The 16563-nt window shown below is 52.3% G+C and overlaps 2 protein-coding genes and 1 long non-coding RNA gene across 3 annotated transcripts in view; 1 reads left to right on the top strand and 2 right to left on the bottom strand.

Moving 5' to 3' along the window:
• Positions 1-2745: 2745 nt before the first annotated feature.
• Cdk9 (cyclin dependent kinase 9) lies at positions 2746-8245 on the bottom strand. The gene is made up of 7 exons (XM_031369861.1): positions 7715-8245; positions 7178-7259; positions 5584-5674; positions 5020-5186; positions 4736-4907; positions 4430-4578; positions 2746-3631 (listed from the first exon to the last, which is right to left on the bottom strand). The coding sequence occupies exons 1-7, from the start codon at positions 8143-8145 to the stop codon at positions 3266-3268; spliced, it is 1458 nt and encodes a 485-aa protein (XP_031225721.1). The 5' UTR covers positions 8146-8245; the 3' UTR covers positions 2746-3265.
• Positions 8246-9207: 962 nt separating this feature from the next.
• Positions 9208-10640, bottom strand: LOC116091920. The gene is made up of 3 exons (XR_004119109.1): positions 10611-10640; positions 10086-10229; positions 9208-9738 (listed from the first exon to the last, which is right to left on the bottom strand). It is a non-coding gene; the product is annotated as an uncharacterized LOC116091920 (long non-coding RNA).
• Positions 10641-15163: 4523 nt separating this feature from the next.
• The window catches only part of Sh2d3c (SH2 domain containing 3C), a 36474-nt gene continuing 35074 nt past the window's right edge, over positions 15164-16563 (top strand). The window contains exon 1 of the mRNA XM_031369862.1: positions 15164-15305. Within this exon, the coding sequence (XP_031225722.1) occupies positions 15269-15305 (37 nt within the window). The 5' untranslated portion in view covers positions 15164-15268. The remainder of the gene's footprint in view (positions 15306-16563) is intronic.

The following is a 16563-nucleotide window of genomic DNA, read 5'->3' on the forward strand; positions in this document are numbered from 1 at the left end:
TGAGCCACACCTGGTTTTATAGTACATAGTAGGCAAGCAATCACTTGAGCTACAGACATCCTCAAGTCTTTTCTAGACAAGGCCCTGTTCTGGGAGGAGTACACATGTCCTGTCTCATTTAACCCTTATGATTACATCTGAGAATGGTTGTGTTTGGAACCCCATTTCCTAAGGAAGACAACAGGGCCTAAAGCAAAGAGTGGTTTAGTAATTGACAAGGTGTTAACCCAGGCTCTGCCCAAGGCCCTATCTGACTCCTGTCCCACCTGCCCCAAGCATGCTGTTAGGAGATGGCAGTCGGTGGGAATCTGGCCTTGAGCTGGGTGTCTCACCTGCCTCCTGTAAAACAGACACTAGCTTGCTTTTGAGAGTTCAGATCACCTAGTGATACAGTGGGCAGGGTTTCTGAGGAAGTCCCAATAGAGAGTAGGGTTTTTGTTTTTTTTGTTTTTTGTTTTTAAGACAGGGTTTCTCTTTGTAGCCCTGGCTGTCCTGGAACTCACTCTGTAGATCAGGCTGGCCTCGAACTCAGAAATCCACCTGCTTCTGCATCCCAAGTGCTGGGATTAAAGGTGTGCACCACCACTGCCCGGCTCAGAGTAGGGTTCTTAACATCACCTGCTCAGGAGAGTTCCTGGTGACACATCGTTTTTTCTAGAGCCTGCAGTGTCTACTACCCTAGAGGCCTATTTACCCACAAGAAAGCAAGACAAGCCAACATGAGGTCTTAGGATCTCCTACCTGAAAGGATGCAGTTGTAGCTTCACAAGCACTCCCTGGTGGGCCCTTCCACTCCATGGCTGCTTCCCACCAGAATTTCTCAGCCACAGGCCAGGACACAAGCAGGCACCTGGCACTCTTCATCACTCAGCTCCCTAATGGGTAGGGCACAAATGACTCCCAAGAACCTGAGCCTCTGGCTGAGCCAGCTCTGTCCAGCTGGAACAGGACTGCAGGGAGCCCTCAGGCCCCTCGCACCCTCTACACCAGGGGAGGCTTTACCTGATAGGTGCCCATCTCCATCCTGAGCACAGTCCAGTAACTTTCCTGGCCAGTCTTAGTTGGTGTCCCTACTACAGAGCTAGCTAGCTGCACCCCCTTGTGAGTTAAATAACAACCGGATGGGGGATAAAGGTCAGCAGTGGAGGTTGGGGGTGGCAGGAGGTAGGGATATCTGGGAGATGTCCAAGCCCTGGGGTTGGCCTTGCTGCCCAGGTGAGACTGGCTCTCCATGGCCTCTTCTAGTTCTCCTTGTCACAGCCCACCTCCCCTTACAGTTGGACCCATCTGGCCCAAATTCTACCTGGCAGGGATGAACTGAGCAAGCAGGACAAAGAAACGGGCAACATGGGAAAGAGGCAACCTTGCCTCAGTTCAAGTTTACTGGAGAAGAGGACTTGTTTTACCAGATCAATTGGTCAAAAAAAAAAAAAAAAATCAGGACTTATGACAAAGTCCTTGGATTGCAGATAACATCAAGAAAATGAGTCCAGGCCTTCCCTAGTCTTTCTGACTCAGTCTAATGTGCATCAGACTGGCACACAGGGGTGACACTGTGTAGGAGCTGGGAACAAGACCCATGTTATAGCAGAGCATCAAGGTCAGATACAGAATCAAGCCCAGCTCCTTCCTAGGGAGAGGCGTGGAGTCAGCTGCTTTAGGGATTTTTACAAAAACTTTTGTTTTTTCAAGACAGGGTTTCTCTGTGTAGTCCTAGCTGTCCTGGAACTCACTCTGTAGACCAGGCTGGCCTCGAACGCAGAAATCCGCCTGCATCTGCCTACCAAGTGCTGGGGTTAAAGGTGTGCGCCACCACTGCCCAGCTAGGCCTTCACTTTTAATAGAACCTACTCCATCAGAGTAATTGGAACCTACTAGAGCCTGAACTCGCAGCCATAAAACAGACCAGGAAAATGGCAACTGGAGAAAGTCACATGGGCTGTGGTGAGGACTGAATCCAACAATAGATTTATTATACAAAGTGACTTCCAGGAAGCTTCTGAAGAAGTCAGTAACAACAAACCAAGACTGGGCGTGGCTCAATGGTAGAGCACTTTACCAGCTCTGGGTCCAATCTCTAGCAAAGGGCTGAATTCCTTGAATACTTCAGGGAAGATATTCTGAAGTAAAACAGCTCTATTACTTTGTCTTCATGTCACTGAGCATTTGAAACCTGCTGGTAGCCACAAAGACTGTTATACCCTGGTTAAATGATGTCCTCTCCAATCATGCCCTAGGAGTATGGCCTTACGGGGAGAGGGTCTCTGGAGACATAATTAAGATGGAGTTATTCTGGGCAGTAAACCCAGCAACGGATGTCCTCATAAACAAAGGAAGGAAGATGCTGAGGGGTGTTTTCCAGAACCAAGATTGCTGTGTACATGGTGGTGTACACAGTAATCCTAGCTCCCTAAAGGAGGAGGCAGGGAGATCCGAAATTCTGGACATCCTAGGCTACATGACAAGCTTTGGCTCAAAATAAAGGGCTAAGGCTGGGCAGTGGTGGCGCACACCTTTAATCCCAGCACTTGGGAGGCAGAGGCAGGCGATTTCTGAGTTCGAGGCCAGCCTGGTCTACAGAGTGAGTTCCAGGACAGCCAGGGCTATACAGAGAAACCCTGTCTTGAAAAACAAAACAAAACAACAACAACAACAAAAAAAAGCAGAAGAACTGGCTGACCAAACCCTAGTTTCTAGCTATAGGACAAGAGCTAAGGGAAGGTCTGAACACAGGAAACGTAGCCATTTACTGGAAAAAAAATAACCAACTTTTAATTTAACCAATCAAATTGTATCCAGGAACATCTCTAAACTGAACGAAACAAAATAAAATTCTCCTTTTAAAGGAACAAGAGTTCACACCAGCCCCCACACTCCTAAGGTCTATACCAAAAGTAGCCCATTTTGGAGGTGCCTCTGTCCCTCAAATTCTCATCCAGAGGAAGGGCTGGGAATGGTGAGGGACCTGTACCTTCCTCCTACCATGTAAGTTCTGAGAAAGTCACAGTGGGTGAGCCTTTCCCACCTCACTTCGTGTCCATGCTGAGACCTCCAGCTGAGACCTCTAGAGAGGGCAGACAGGATAGCCCCAGGCCCCTCAGGGCTTGCAGCCAACGCTCACCCCAACCCACTCAGGCAGCTGTTCTCAGTGCCAGGGTGGGAGAGTTAATATGTACTGGAGGAGAAACATCTCAAACATCCCATCATGTCACATGTTCCATGCAAGTCACCCCTAACCTAAGAACAACACTGGCCAGCACCAGCCTCAGAAGACACGTTCAAATTCTGTCTGGTTGGTAGTGGCAGGATTTCGGCTCTGGTTGGTGGACTGCTGGGTGATCTGGCTGCCCTTCCGTCGTGGCGGTGCCAGGTACTCAAACATAGACGTCAAGTGAGTAGACAGCATGCCCTTGAGGTCCGAGGGCATGGGGTCCGACCAGAAGAAGTCGTGGTTGAGGGCATCATCACTGTCAATCCGCTGTGCAGGGTCCAGCACCAGCAGCTTGTCAATGAGGTCCAGAGCATAGGGGTCGCGAACGTAGGCCTTCAGACGGTCCTTTACCTTCCGCTTCTGGCCCTTGACCAGTTCCAGCTTTTCAAATAGCTCATACTTGTCTACATTTGGCCACACCTAAGAGAGGTGTTGAGGAGAGAATGGAGTTGGAGGATGAATACTGAGACACCAGCTAGATTTCTAAATGTCTCCCAGAGGCTCCCTGACCTCCCCTCCATCACAGAGAATCAGATGTCTTCACTGGATGTAGCATACTCCTAGTGCCTGGACACCTTACACAAGTCAGCTGGAATAAATGTGCCAGCCCCTGTTCAGGCACATTCCCAACTTACAAACAAACAAACAAACAAAAAAAAACCCCAAAAAACCATGAAACTTTGTCTCTAGAAGCTTGTGTTGATGCTTGGTTTCCAGCTGGTGGCGCTACTGGGAGGTGGTAGAAACTTGTGGAAGGAGGGGAGTCACCGAAAGGGAAAAGACATCCTCTGAAAGGGCATGCTGAATGTGTGCAGAAGCCTTTGGGGTTAAGTCAGTTGGCCACCACTGGAGCTACACACTGGACCCTGCTCTTTGGCTTCTTCCCTGCCATGACCACACCTCCTCTCTCCAGTGGACTCTGCCATGACTTTTAGCAGCATCTCTGCACCAAAGCAAAGGCTGAACAACCATGGGCTGGAGTTCTGAACAAAGGCAAATCTTGGTGCTTTTGTTTTTCTCAGGTGCTTGCTCTGTCACGGCAACAGAGAGCCCATAAACCCAACAGGGTTAGGAGTGGTAAGCACACATAAGACCGTGAACAGCTAGCCTCTGGCCTCCACCAATCAGCTTCCTCTCCGGAAAGGACCTCACTCTCCACTACTGGTCAGAGGGACCTGGGTCCTTGCACCTCCTAGAACACCCAGTTTGGTTACGTACCTCTGGAGTGATGGAGCCACAGAGCTGGCTGATGAGGGCAAGCTGGTGCTGCTCTGTATTACCCTGCATGATAGGGCTTCGAGTCCACATTTCTGCCATGATGCACCCAGCACCCCAAAGGTCAATGGGCGGGCCGTAGTCCCGCTCTCCTGAGAAGAAGAGGGTACCGGGAGTGCCCCTTAAGCCTGAGGGCCTCCTGAGACTCCATGTCCCAGAGCTGATGGTTCAAGAGGCCCCCGGCAATGGGGGCTGTGACCAGGTAGGCACCCGGCCCCTGCCCCCCTCTGCCCGCTCGGGAGTCCTCACCGAGCAGCAGCTCCGGAGGCCGGTACCACAATGTCACCACACGGTTGGTGTATCGGTTGGGCTGGCTATTCTTAGCTAGGCTGAAGGCGCGGGCCAGTCCAAAATCTGCCAGCTTTAGCACCCCATCCCGCGTAATGAGCACGTTGGCGGCCTTCATGTCCCTGTGTAGGATCTGCAGGGCGGACACATGAGAGCTGAGTCAGGTTTCCTAGTATCCTGGAGCAGCACCCACACAGCAGTTAAGAGGGAAGAAGCCCCTCTGCCCTCCAGACCCCAGCCCTCACCTTGTTCCTGTGGATGTAGTAGAGGCCATTCAGCAGCATCTGCATCACTCTCTTGATCTCAGACAACGTGAACTTGACTAAGACATTGCTCAGCAGCCCAGCAAGGTCATGCTCACAGAAGTCAAACACCAGATAGATGCTGCCCTTGCAGCGATTATACGGTGAAGCTGATGCCGAATGGGCAGGGAAAAAAATAAGAAATAAAAAGCCTGTACCCACCCCATTTTCCACAGCCAACTCCCAGCCCTCCAACCCATAGACACCCAACTCCAATGAAGAAAGACCAGAGAAGTTGGGTGGTTAAGTGGTGGTGCACGCCTTTAACCCCAGCACTCAGGAGGCAGAAGCAGGTGAACTCTAAGTGAGGCCACCCACTTGTGTCTATGGCACAAGGTCTAGGACAGCCAGGGTCACACAGAGAAACCCTGTCTCAAATCAAAAAACAAAATAATGGGGAAACTGTATGCTAAGTCTGAGTCAGGAGGAGGCAATTTAAGCACATCTACCTTAGGAGTGCAAGCAAAGCCTTAAGCTTCATTTTCTCCCAAGAGCCAAGCAACATACCTTTGGTCCGACAAATCTCAATTAGGTTGACTACATTCTCATGTTTTAGGAGCTGGAGAATCTTGATTTCCCGCAAGGCTGTGATGGGGAACTAGGGAGGAGAAAGAGAGAAATTGGTCAAAATTGAGAGCACAACAGACGGAAGAAATGGGGTGTGTGGTCTACACTGAGGGACAGAGGGTGAAAGGCAGGTGAGAGTATCATTTCTGTGAGATGGTTCCTGTCTGGAATCCAATTCCAGGATCAGGAGTCAGAGACAGCAGAACTGCCCCAAGTTCAAGGCCAGCCTGGTTAGTTGAGCTCCTGCTTCAAAAGGTAGGGATATAAATATATACATATATATTTACCTGCAGCCAGACTTTGCAAAATATAAAATAAGTGCAAACACACACACATTTCTCGAGAAGCAGCCAGATTTTGCCATCTAGACAATGGTGGCTTTGAACTTGTTTGTGAATCATCTTTTTTCCTCCGCCTCATAAGTGCTGGATTATAATCATAACCATCTATGCCTGGCTGGGGATTTATTTTAGACAACCCAAAAAGGGATAAACTCTTTGGCACTAACACTTGTGGGTTAAGATCAAGAAATTTCTTGGGATTGGAGATAACTGAATGGTTAAGGAAACGGGCTATGGCCATGCATGGTGGCCCAGGCCTTCATTTCCAGCACTCAGGAGGCACAGGCAGTTGACTTTCTGTGCATCTGAGAACAGCCTGGACCAAACAGTGAGTTCCAGGACAGTTGGAGCTACAGAGAGACTCTGTATCAAACAAACAAAACTCCTGTAGAGTCCCTGTTTCAGGGAAACATACACACACCACAGTACCGGCTGTTCTTCCAGAGGACCCAGGTTCAATTCCCAGCACCCACAGGGTAGATCTTTTTAACTCTTGTCCCAAATGATCCAAGGCAGCCTAGCACACGTTCTGGCCTCCTCAGGTACCCAGGTACTGAACAAGCATGCTGTACACAGACACGCCAGAAAACAAAACACCTATAGACACAAAGTAAGACAAATAGCTTTTTCCTCACAAACACAATGTTGTACAGAAGCTGATGGGAACAACATGCTTCAGAACATCACCTTAAGCTTAGCTGCACAAATTGTCTCTTCATGCGAGTCTTCATGTGAAACAAAAATAAACGCTAAGCTAAGCTGAAAGTTTGCAAAGATTCAACTTCTAGAGTCAACGGGCTCCCTCCCGTGGCTCCCACCAAACTCTGCCACTAAAACTCTCAAGTCTAGCTGGGTGGTGGTGGTGGTGGTGGTGGTGGTGGTGGTGGTGGCGCACGCCTTTAATCCCAGCACTTGGGAGGCAGAGGCAGATGGATTTCTGAGTTCGAGGCTAGCCTGGTCTACAGAGTGAGTTCTAGGACAGCCGGGGCTATACAGAGAAACCCTGTCTCGGAAAAAAAAAACCAAAAACAAAAAAACCAAAACAAAACTCTAAGTCTAAGTAGAAAGCCAAACTTCTTGTTACACGGAAAACTGAAAAATGCCAGGTGGCATCTCAGCACAGAACCCTTTTAAGTGGCAGTGTGAAGATCCAGCACAGGTTAGGAAGTCTGTCCAGTGGTCCACATACTCACCCCCTCCTTCTCATTCTCCATCAACACTTTCTTCAGAGCCACCTTCTGGCCGGTCTGCCGGTGCTTGGCTTTAAAGACTTCCCTGCAGGCACAGAGAAAGACCCACGGGACTCATCAGGCATTTCTGCGGGGACCGCCCCTCCCCCACGCGAAGAGCAGCAGCGGGAGACCAGACACACGGTGGGGTGCGGCCTCGGACTCCGGTCCGCAGTTATTCCACACCACGTGCTTTCTGTCCTTCTCCCAGCCTCTCCTCTTACTCCTACTCGGCCCCTACTCCTCCCCCAAGGGTGTCCGCTCCCATTCTGAGCTCCTCTCAAGCAACCCTACCCAACCCCCATCACGGGCCTCAGGCTCCTCCCCGCCAGTCGGCTCGGTTAGGCCGGGAGCGTCTGCGGCGCGGCCTAGCAAGCCCAGGCAACAACCAAGAAAACAGAAGCTTCCGGATCAGCCTCGGCCCAGGCCCTCAGCGACCGGACGCCAGCCCTGTAAAAAGTGCAGGTCCTGGGCTCCCGGTCCCACGCGGCCTAATCTTACCCGAATGTGCCTTGGCCGATCTTGGCAAGTTTCTCGTACTTGGTGACCTCATCGCAAAACGGGCATTCCACTGAGTCGTACTGCTTGGCCATGGCCGCCTCCAGCGCGCCGCCGCCGCCCCCAGCCGCAGCTCCCGCCGCTCCCGGTCCCGCCACACTCCAGGCCCCTCCGCGGCCGCGCCACTTCCGCCTCCAAGGCCACTTCCTGCCTCGAGGTGCCGAGCCCGCCTCTTCCGGTCTCCGCCCGCCGCCAGGCCCCCTGGGACTTGTAGTTCCCGGGAGGCCAGGGGGAGCCGGAGCTGCAGAGGAGCCTCCGCCGCCGCCACTGCCCCCGCCTCCACCGCCGCCGCCAGTGCTGTTGGCGGCCCCGATCGGGGGCGCAGGGAGCCGTGGCGCTGGGGCTGGGGCTCGCGGCGGTGCGTCCCGCTGCATTGGCCCGGGCCGTGCTGCTGCCGAAGCTGCTGCCGCTCTGGCTCCCGATCCGGGGCCAGCCGCAGTGCCCTGCTCCTCCTCCTCCGACGGCGCCGCCTCCGCCGGGCTGCGCGGGGCGGCGGGTGGGGGTGGGTGGGGAAGGCCTGGGGGCGGAGGCTCCCTAGCCAAGCCCGGCCCGGGGCGGCCGGGCAAGGGGGCGAGATAGGAAGAGCAGACGAGGAGGCGGCCCGAGAGCCCGGGAGGGGGCGCGTTATAAAGGGGGAGGTGCCCGTCCCGGCATCCCCTCCCCCTCCGCCCGCCCCCTCCCTCCTCCTCCCACCCTCCGCGGCCGCACCTGCCGCCGCCGCCTCCCGCCCTCCCGCTCCCAGGCCGGCGTCCGCCCTCGGCGCGTCACTGCTCGCAGCCCCTCCTCTGCCTTTGGAGGTGGGGCTCTGCACTAGACACCTGCCTGCGGCACCCTGCTGCGTGCCTCAGTTTACCCCCCCCCTAATGCCGCTGACACAGAATGGCCCTTCTTCCAGGGCCGGGAGTGTGCTCCCGGTGAGGCGAAGGCAGGAGGTGCCGAGGAAGCGGCCTGAGGCACGGGGAAGGGAAAACTGTCCCCGCTGCCGCCTCGGTCGTCTCAGCCACCCGCCGTTGACATGGCAACTGACGGCCGCCAGGGGGCGAGGCGACACTGTGGGCGGCGAGCGGGCAACGCTCAGGCCTAAACCCTGGATCCTGTGTTGTCAGGATGGCAAGGATGGGTCTACGACCTTCCTTCACAGAGCTGCGCCAAAGCTGGTCTGTCCTGAGTCCATCATCCCAAAAATTGTTAACATTGAACCGCCACTCCTGTGTGCTTTTGCAATGGGTGTGAGCAGGGCCGTGATGGCGGCGCACTCCTTTAATCCCAGCACTTGGCAGAGGCAGGTGGATCTCTGAGTTCGAGGCCAGCCTGGTCTACAGAGCGAGTTCCAGGACAGCCAAGAAAAACAACAACAATAACACACACACACGTACACACAGAGAGAGAGAGAGAGAAAGGGAGAGAGAGAGGGAGAGGGAGAGAAAGAGGAGAGAGAGGGGAGGGGAGAGGAGTCTGAAGTCTGTTATGTCTTCCTCTACTGTCTTGAAATTCTGAGTGTGACATGGCCCATCTCTCCAGTGTTTACCTCCTGGGCTGTGGTCCTGAAAGCTGCCTTCTGTTTCAGTTTCCCAATCCTTTCTGTCTTCAGAGTTGCCACCCCACTCTCCAGGGTCAGCGGCAGGCTTCCCTTTGCTTCCACCTCTTGTTTGCTTGAGACAGGTCTTGGCTGGTCTGGTGCTCACTGAGTAGTCTGGGCTGACCCATGAACTCCAGGCATCACTCTTGCTTCAGCTCTAGGTCTCACTGTGTCCCGCAGTGCTTTCCAGTTTTATCCCACATTGTCTGGGCTTGAAGATCCTTGGAAGGAGATTGGTTTCGGTGACCCTGGTGTCTCAGAGAACCTGCTATAAGAAGGGTCCTGCCAGGAATATTCATCAAAACCCTCCATAGAGCCAGAGCTTTAGGAGATGAAGCCACATGACAGGGAGTGACCCAGAGCTCACCTTCTCGGATACACTGCTTACCTGAAGCAAGAAGTGGGAGAGCGGGGAAGGGGGGAGACCAGGGGTAAGAAGGAGAAAGTAATTAAATTAATTACAATGATAGAATGTGGCTAAGTCCTACATTTAGTCCTGCACAGGAGTTCTTTCTGTTATCAGTTATACAGGGGGCACTGCTCTTCCCTCCACTGTACATAAGGACTCTGACACTCAGAGGTGAGATGACTGGGCCATGGTCACACAGCCAGTCAGTGGCCACACTAGCTTTGAACTAGATTAAGTTTGGCATAAACTCCCAACAGTCCTATGTCAAGGCCCCTCCCAATCTGGGCTCAGTGTGAAACCATGACAAAACTTGGGAATGGTCTCACCTGCCTCGTATTCGTGGGAGATGTGGCAGGTGACAGTAGCACTGACAGCTGAGGTCTTTCCAGGGCTTGTGTGGATGCTACTCTCAGATGTTTTTTAGGCCGTAGCTCGTGCCTGTTTCTCACGAGCTGTCCCTAAGTCGCATCCTGTGGGCGGAGAGGCTTTAGCAGGGTTTCCTGTGATGTCACCTCTGCCCCTACCAGGAGCCCTGACATCTTCCAGTCACTTCCTCAGAGTAGTGGGCCCTCAGCCCTCCCCAGGGAAGCAATGGTGATCTGGAGGCTTTGGAAGGCTGTCAAGTTCTGAAGTCCAGGTTCCCCACCACTGAAAAATCCAGGCAGGAACCAGAGAGAAATTAGCAGTTTCGAATCCACTTTGGCTACTGCTTTGTTGGCTGCAAATAATGCCTGCTTCCTGTGGATTGCCAAAACCACCAAAGGCCCAGTGTGTGACCCTGCCTCTGCCAACACCTGCTGACTGGCTGGCTGATGACACCCTTCAAGAGAGTCTCTTGTATGGCCACTTACCAGCTACAGAAGCCAGGCCTGGTGGCAGACAACTGGAATCCTAGCTACTAAAGAAACTGAAACAAGAAAGTTCAAAGTTCAGGGCTTGTCTGGGCTAAAGAGTAAGTTCAAAGACAGTTTAGAGACTCTGTGAGACCTTGTCTAAAAAATGAAAAAAAATAAATAAAGCCAGGTATGGCACACACTTTTTTTTTTTTTGGTTTTTCGAGACAGGGTTTCTCTGTATAGCCCTGGCTGTCCTGGAACTCACTCTGTAGACCAGGCTGGCCTACGAACTCAGAGATCCACCTGCCTCTGCCTCCCAAGTGCTGGGATTAAAGGCGTGTGCCACCTCCGCCCGATTTGGCACACACGTTTAATCCCAGCACTCAGGAAGAAGAGACAGGTGAATCTCTGTGAGTTTGAGACCAGGCTGGTCTATACAATGAGTTCCAGGTTAGCCAGATCTACATAACAAAAACCTGTCTCAGAAAATAAAATAAAAAAATAAAAAGCTTTAGAGTGCTTTTCTAGGCTAACTTTGACCTCATAAAGATCTCCTTGCCTCTGCTTCCAGAATGCTAGAATTAAAGGTTTGTACTACTAACTGAACTCCAGCTTTGACCTTACCTAATATAGTGGTTTGAATAAGAATAACCTCCATATCTGGGTGGTGGTGCACACTTTTTTTTTTTGTCGAGACAGGGTTTCTCTGTGTAGCCCTGGCTGTCCTGGAACTCACTCTGTAGACCATGCTGGCCTCGAACTCAGAAATCCACCTGCCTCTGCCTCCCAAGTGCTTGGATTAAAGACGTGCCACCACTGCCTGGCTCCAACTTTCTAAAGAAAGTTTAAGTTTCCACTTCAGATCTTTGTGAGTTTGAGGTCAGCCTGATTTACAGAGCTAGTTTTGGGAAAGCCAGAGCTGTACTGAGAAACATTGCCTGAAAAAAAAAAAAATGGCCTGGATATGTTTGAATGCCTAATCACCAGAGAGTGGAGCTATTTGAAAGGATTAGAAGGATTAGGAGCTGTAGCCATATTGGAACAGGCATGGCCTTGTTAGAGGAAGTATGTCTCTAGGGGCAGGCCTTGAGGTTTTAAAAGCCCAAACCAAGCCCAGTCTTCCTCTGACTGCTACCTACAAATCAGGAAGTAGCTCTCAGCTACTGCTCTAGTGCCAGCATGCTGTCTTGGACTTGCAATGCTCCCCACTATGATGTTAATAAACTAGCTTTCTGAAACTGTAAGCAAGCTTAGACTTAAATGCTTTCTTTCATAAGAGGTGCCTTGGTCATGGTGTCTCTTCACAGCAACAGAGCAGTCTATAGACATCTGCACCCTGCTTTCTTCTCCCAAACCTGGATAGGGTTAGGAAGGGGAAGTGGAAGCAGGCTCATAAGATGCAAACACTCGAGCTGTTAGCTGTGGGTACGCTCACTAGTTGAGGGATACAGAACAGAGAACGGTTTGTGATACTGAGGGCCTCATCCAACCATGGAGGTTCTGCTCCTGTTGGTCTTGCTGCCTCTGCCTGGCCCTGTGTTGACACACATAATTTCCCTAAGTGGCGCACACCTTTAATCCCAGCACTTGGGAGGCAGAGACAGGTGGATTTCTGAGTTTGAGGCCAGCCTGGTCTACAGAGTGAGTTCCAGGACAGCCAGGGCTACACAGAGAAACCCTCTCTCAAAAAACCAAAAAAAAAGAAAAAAAAAAGAAAATTCTAAAAAAAAAAGAAAAGAAAAGAAACTTGGCCTCTGCTACACTGCCTTTTGTTCTGTTGATTTTGGTTTTTTGTTTTTGTTTTGCTTTGTTTTGCTTTTCTGAGACAGGGTTTCTCTGTGTAGTCCTGGCAGTCCTGGAACTCGCTCTGTGGACCAGGCTGGCCTCGAACTCACAGAGATCCTCCTACCTCTGCTTCCTGTGTGTGGATCAAAGGTGTGTGCCACCACAGACCAGCTTTTTTTTCTTTTTCTGTTCTTTACTTTTTTCTTTTCTTTCTTTCTGCCTGTCTTCCTTCTTTCTGTCTGTCTTTCTTTGTGTGTGGGGACTGGCATATGGGCTACCCTCCACTGGAAGGACTAGAAGGAATCAGAAGACTAAGGGACTAGAGAGAGGCATGTGTGGCCTGGCATGCAGGTCAAGCCTAGGCCAAAGCCCTGACTCTGGAGGAGGTAAGGTAAGAGCTCTGGGTAGGTGGTCAGGGCTACAGCAGCGGACTGACTGGGTGGACCTCCAGGACCAGCTGTGGAGGGACTGCAGGACAGCCACGAGCCAGCGGGTCTCCCTAACCACACTTCCAACGGACACTTGAGGCCACACAAAGGGGGCTCTGAGCACAGCTTCCTCACCACACTGAGCACCATTCATTCTCCCGGGGACACCAGCAAGTATCCTGGCGCCTGGGCCAACGGCAAGCCCAGCCCTGACGAGGCGTCTGTGCCATAGCAACAGACACTCTGAAATTCAGCTTCCCAGGTCTCATAGCCTGTGCTGGCCTATCCACCACGGCCTGCTTGGCCCTCTGCACTTCGGGCCCATGTGACCACTCTTCAGCCCCGGAGCCAGGACGCGCTGAGGGCCACAGTGTGCCAAGCAGAGACTGCTCTCACGAACTAGGGATTACTGTGATTCCCATTTCATAGATAAGGAAACCGAGGCCTAGAGAGACACGATACACAGCAGCTGGGATGCTGGTCTCGCCAGAAAGCCGGCACTGGTCTGGTCAACTGATGCCACAGCCTAGGTCATCAGCCCAATTCACACTGTGATAGCCTCTTAGGAGAGAGCCCAGGGTTGTATGCTTTGCCTGGGAAGACCCTCAGCTCTTTTCAGGCTATAGGCTCCTCCTCCCTATCGGCTGACAACAACCTGGAGAGGAGGGGGGCTACCATACCACCCCAGGAGTCTCCTCTGCAATCACATGTTCCAATAAATGTTTATAGCTTGCCTTGGTCATGTTGTTTTGTCACAGAAAAGTAACTAACTTCCCCCTCGGCCATTGAGCAACGCGGTCCTTGCAGGCTTACAAAAGCAGGACCTTGCTGCCATAACCTGACAGGACTAGGTCTCTTTTTCTCTCGGGACTTTGGGGGTCGTCTTCACCGCATGGAGAGAATCAGTCTGACCTGTCTTCCGCCAACATCATCCTGACAGGAGGCTGGGGCACAGATGGCCTGGAAATCAGCTCCCAGGACTGCTGTCAGAGCGGCAGTATCCGAGTGGTGTGGCTTTGGGGACAAGACTTTGATAGAGGACACAGGACAGGACCCATGTGTCCTGGATTGCATCCCCCACAGACCGGATCACCGGCTACGGGACCAGGTGGCCTGTCTGCACACATGTAGCCCCAGTACTTGGAGGCTGAGGTGGGAAGATCTCAAATTGGGGGTCAGCCTGGGCTACATCAGATTTTTATCTCAAAACAATAAAAAAGTGTCTTCTCTGGACTGCTGGGGGTGTGGCTCAGTGGTAGCGAACTTGTTAGCAAGTGAAAAACCCAGTGGCCCATCCTAAGCACAGAAGGAGGAGAGGAAGACCAAGAGAAACAGAGTCTTGGGAGGATGGCTCTGTGTCTTGTGCTGTCCCTATTGTAGAGATTTGGTCACTGCAGCTGCAGAGGTGGCCACATTCAGAACTAGATTTGACCTGTGACCCTCCAGACCCAACAAGTGCAACGAACACCCCACCCCCACTTCCAACTACAGGTGTACATGGAGATTTCATTTCCTTATATTTGTTCTGTGTCACACACACGCACACACGCACGCACACACACCTGAGCCCGTGCACACACACACACATGCACACATGCACATATGCATACATGTTTGTGTTTGCAGAGCACCAACCTGTATATTACTGGAAAGACAACTTGTAACCCAGTGTGTGCCACCAACTCTTTCTGTGACCTGGGGAAATCCCCTTGCTCCTCTGTGCCTCAGTTTCCCTATCTCTGCCCAAAGGATGTAGAAGACCTGTCCTCACATGCCTCTGTTGGCACAGATAAGAACAATCATTCCTAAGCAGGTACTGACTTTATACCTGGCTCTGTTTGGTGTCCTGGCCACTGGGAAGTTAGCACATCCTGGTCACCAAAAGGAAACTGAGGCTCAGGCAGGTGAGCCTCACAGTGTCACACAATGACAAAATAGCCAATCAAAAGTTGAATTTGGGCCTGAATGGTTCAAACCAACAGGCCTACCCACAGCATTCTCTTCTTTATTATTGCTACTCCATCTCCTGGGTACCGAGGCTTAGAATAAACTGCCCTAAACATGGGTATGTTTCCTCGACTTCCCATCCTGTGGGCCAGGCCCTTGACAGCTGTTGGCAGGTCCCCAGTGGCCCCCAGCCTAGTGAGCTATGTTCCCAAAGCCTGTGGTTTGTTCCTCAGGCCTTCCAGGTCCCACGGGTTTGTGGTGTGCCCCCTGCCCCTGCTGCTGGCTGAGGAGGCCCTCAGGGGCTGGACAGGGGGAGGCCCCAGCCCCCGCCCCCTGTGGAGAGGGTGGGAGGGTGGGGCTGTGCGAGTTTCACTAGTTTAAAAATATACAGAGGAAGCCAGTAAGAGGGCAAGAGAAAGGGGAAGGGGAGTGGGGGAGGCCCGTCAGCACTGGTGTCTTGAGCCTGGAGCAGCCACATGCTAGCAAACTAGGGGCTTTGCACGACTTTCCAAGATGACAGAGATGCCCAAGAAAACAGGCAGAAAGTTCAGTGAGTACAGACCAGCCGCCGTCCCTCTGTCCAGCTTAGCCTCTCAGCATCTGCTTCTCACTGCTGTCTTCTTTCTCTTTCTCTTTCTGTCCATCTGTCTCTCTCCACAGTGTTACTGTCTGCCCATGCTGTGGCCCCAGTGTCTCTCCGTCTCTGTCTGTCTTTCCGTTTCTGTCTTTCCCTCTCCCTGCCTGACCTCTGCTTCCCTCTTACCACAGTCAGCCCCCTCAGCCTTTCCATATTCTGTATCATCCTGACCATGATGCTGTGCGTGGAGAGATCCCCAGGTACCCTATGTTGTCCAGAACCCAGTTCAACACCAGATCTCAGGGAGATCTCTAGGGAGCGAGTGGATGTGGGGACCGTGGATGCCGTGGTGTGTTCCCACCAGCAGTGAGGCTGGAAGAGACTGGTACCAGGTTCTTGGGTGAGCTACACCCACCCGCTGCTATTTCTTTCTCCAGGTCAATCCATTTTGGGTCCCAAACTTCTGTCCCAGATTCCTCTGACCTTCCAACCTTCCAGCACACACTCTCTCTCCCTCTCCCTCTCCCTCTCCCTCTCCCCCACCCTCTCTCTCTCTCTCTCTCTCTCTCTCTCTCTCTCTCTCTCTCTCTCTCTCGCTCTGTGTGTGTGTGTGTTTGTGTGTGTGTGTGGTGTGTATAAATGGAGATGCACACATCTGTAATCTTAGCACTCAGAAGTCAGAAGCAGGAGGCTCATGAGCAGACCAAAGCAGGTTAGAGTGAGACACTGTCTCATACAAACATACAAAGCAAGCAAACAAAACCTGTAGCATTGGGAAAGGAGACAGTCAGTGACCCTTGTGCTAGATAGAGATCTCTCTCCCAGGGCAACCTGTTTAGAAGGAGGGCGGTAGCCAGCACTCTCTATGATAGGATCAAGGGGGTTGGGCACGTATGAATCCTGAAGTGCAGAGCCCCGTGCTTCCACCCAGAATCAGCGAGGATCTGCTGTGGGGTGGTAGGCAGATCCTTTCCTCTCTGGGCCTCAGAGTCTGTCTATCAGGGGCACCTGAGGATGCAGAGGAAGCAGGGAAGTGCAAAGGCCAGTGTTTTCTCCTTTTGCTCAAGTCATTTGGAGGCCTTCGGAAGTCAGAGATGGGACAGTCCCACAGCTTTAGGGGGTGCAGGGAGGAGGGAGCAACTAAATACACTTCCGTCCTTGGTGGAAGATGGTATCACAGGAGTTTGTAACGCAGGTTCAGCCCACTGGGAGGAGAGAAACACCCACAGAT

This window comes from Mastomys coucha, unplaced genomic scaffold (assembly GCF_008632895.1).
Source record: "Mastomys coucha isolate ucsf_1 unplaced genomic scaffold, UCSF_Mcou_1 pScaffold15, whole genome shotgun sequence".
NCBI classification, from domain to species: domain Eukaryota; kingdom Metazoa; phylum Chordata; class Mammalia; order Rodentia; family Muridae; genus Mastomys; species Mastomys coucha.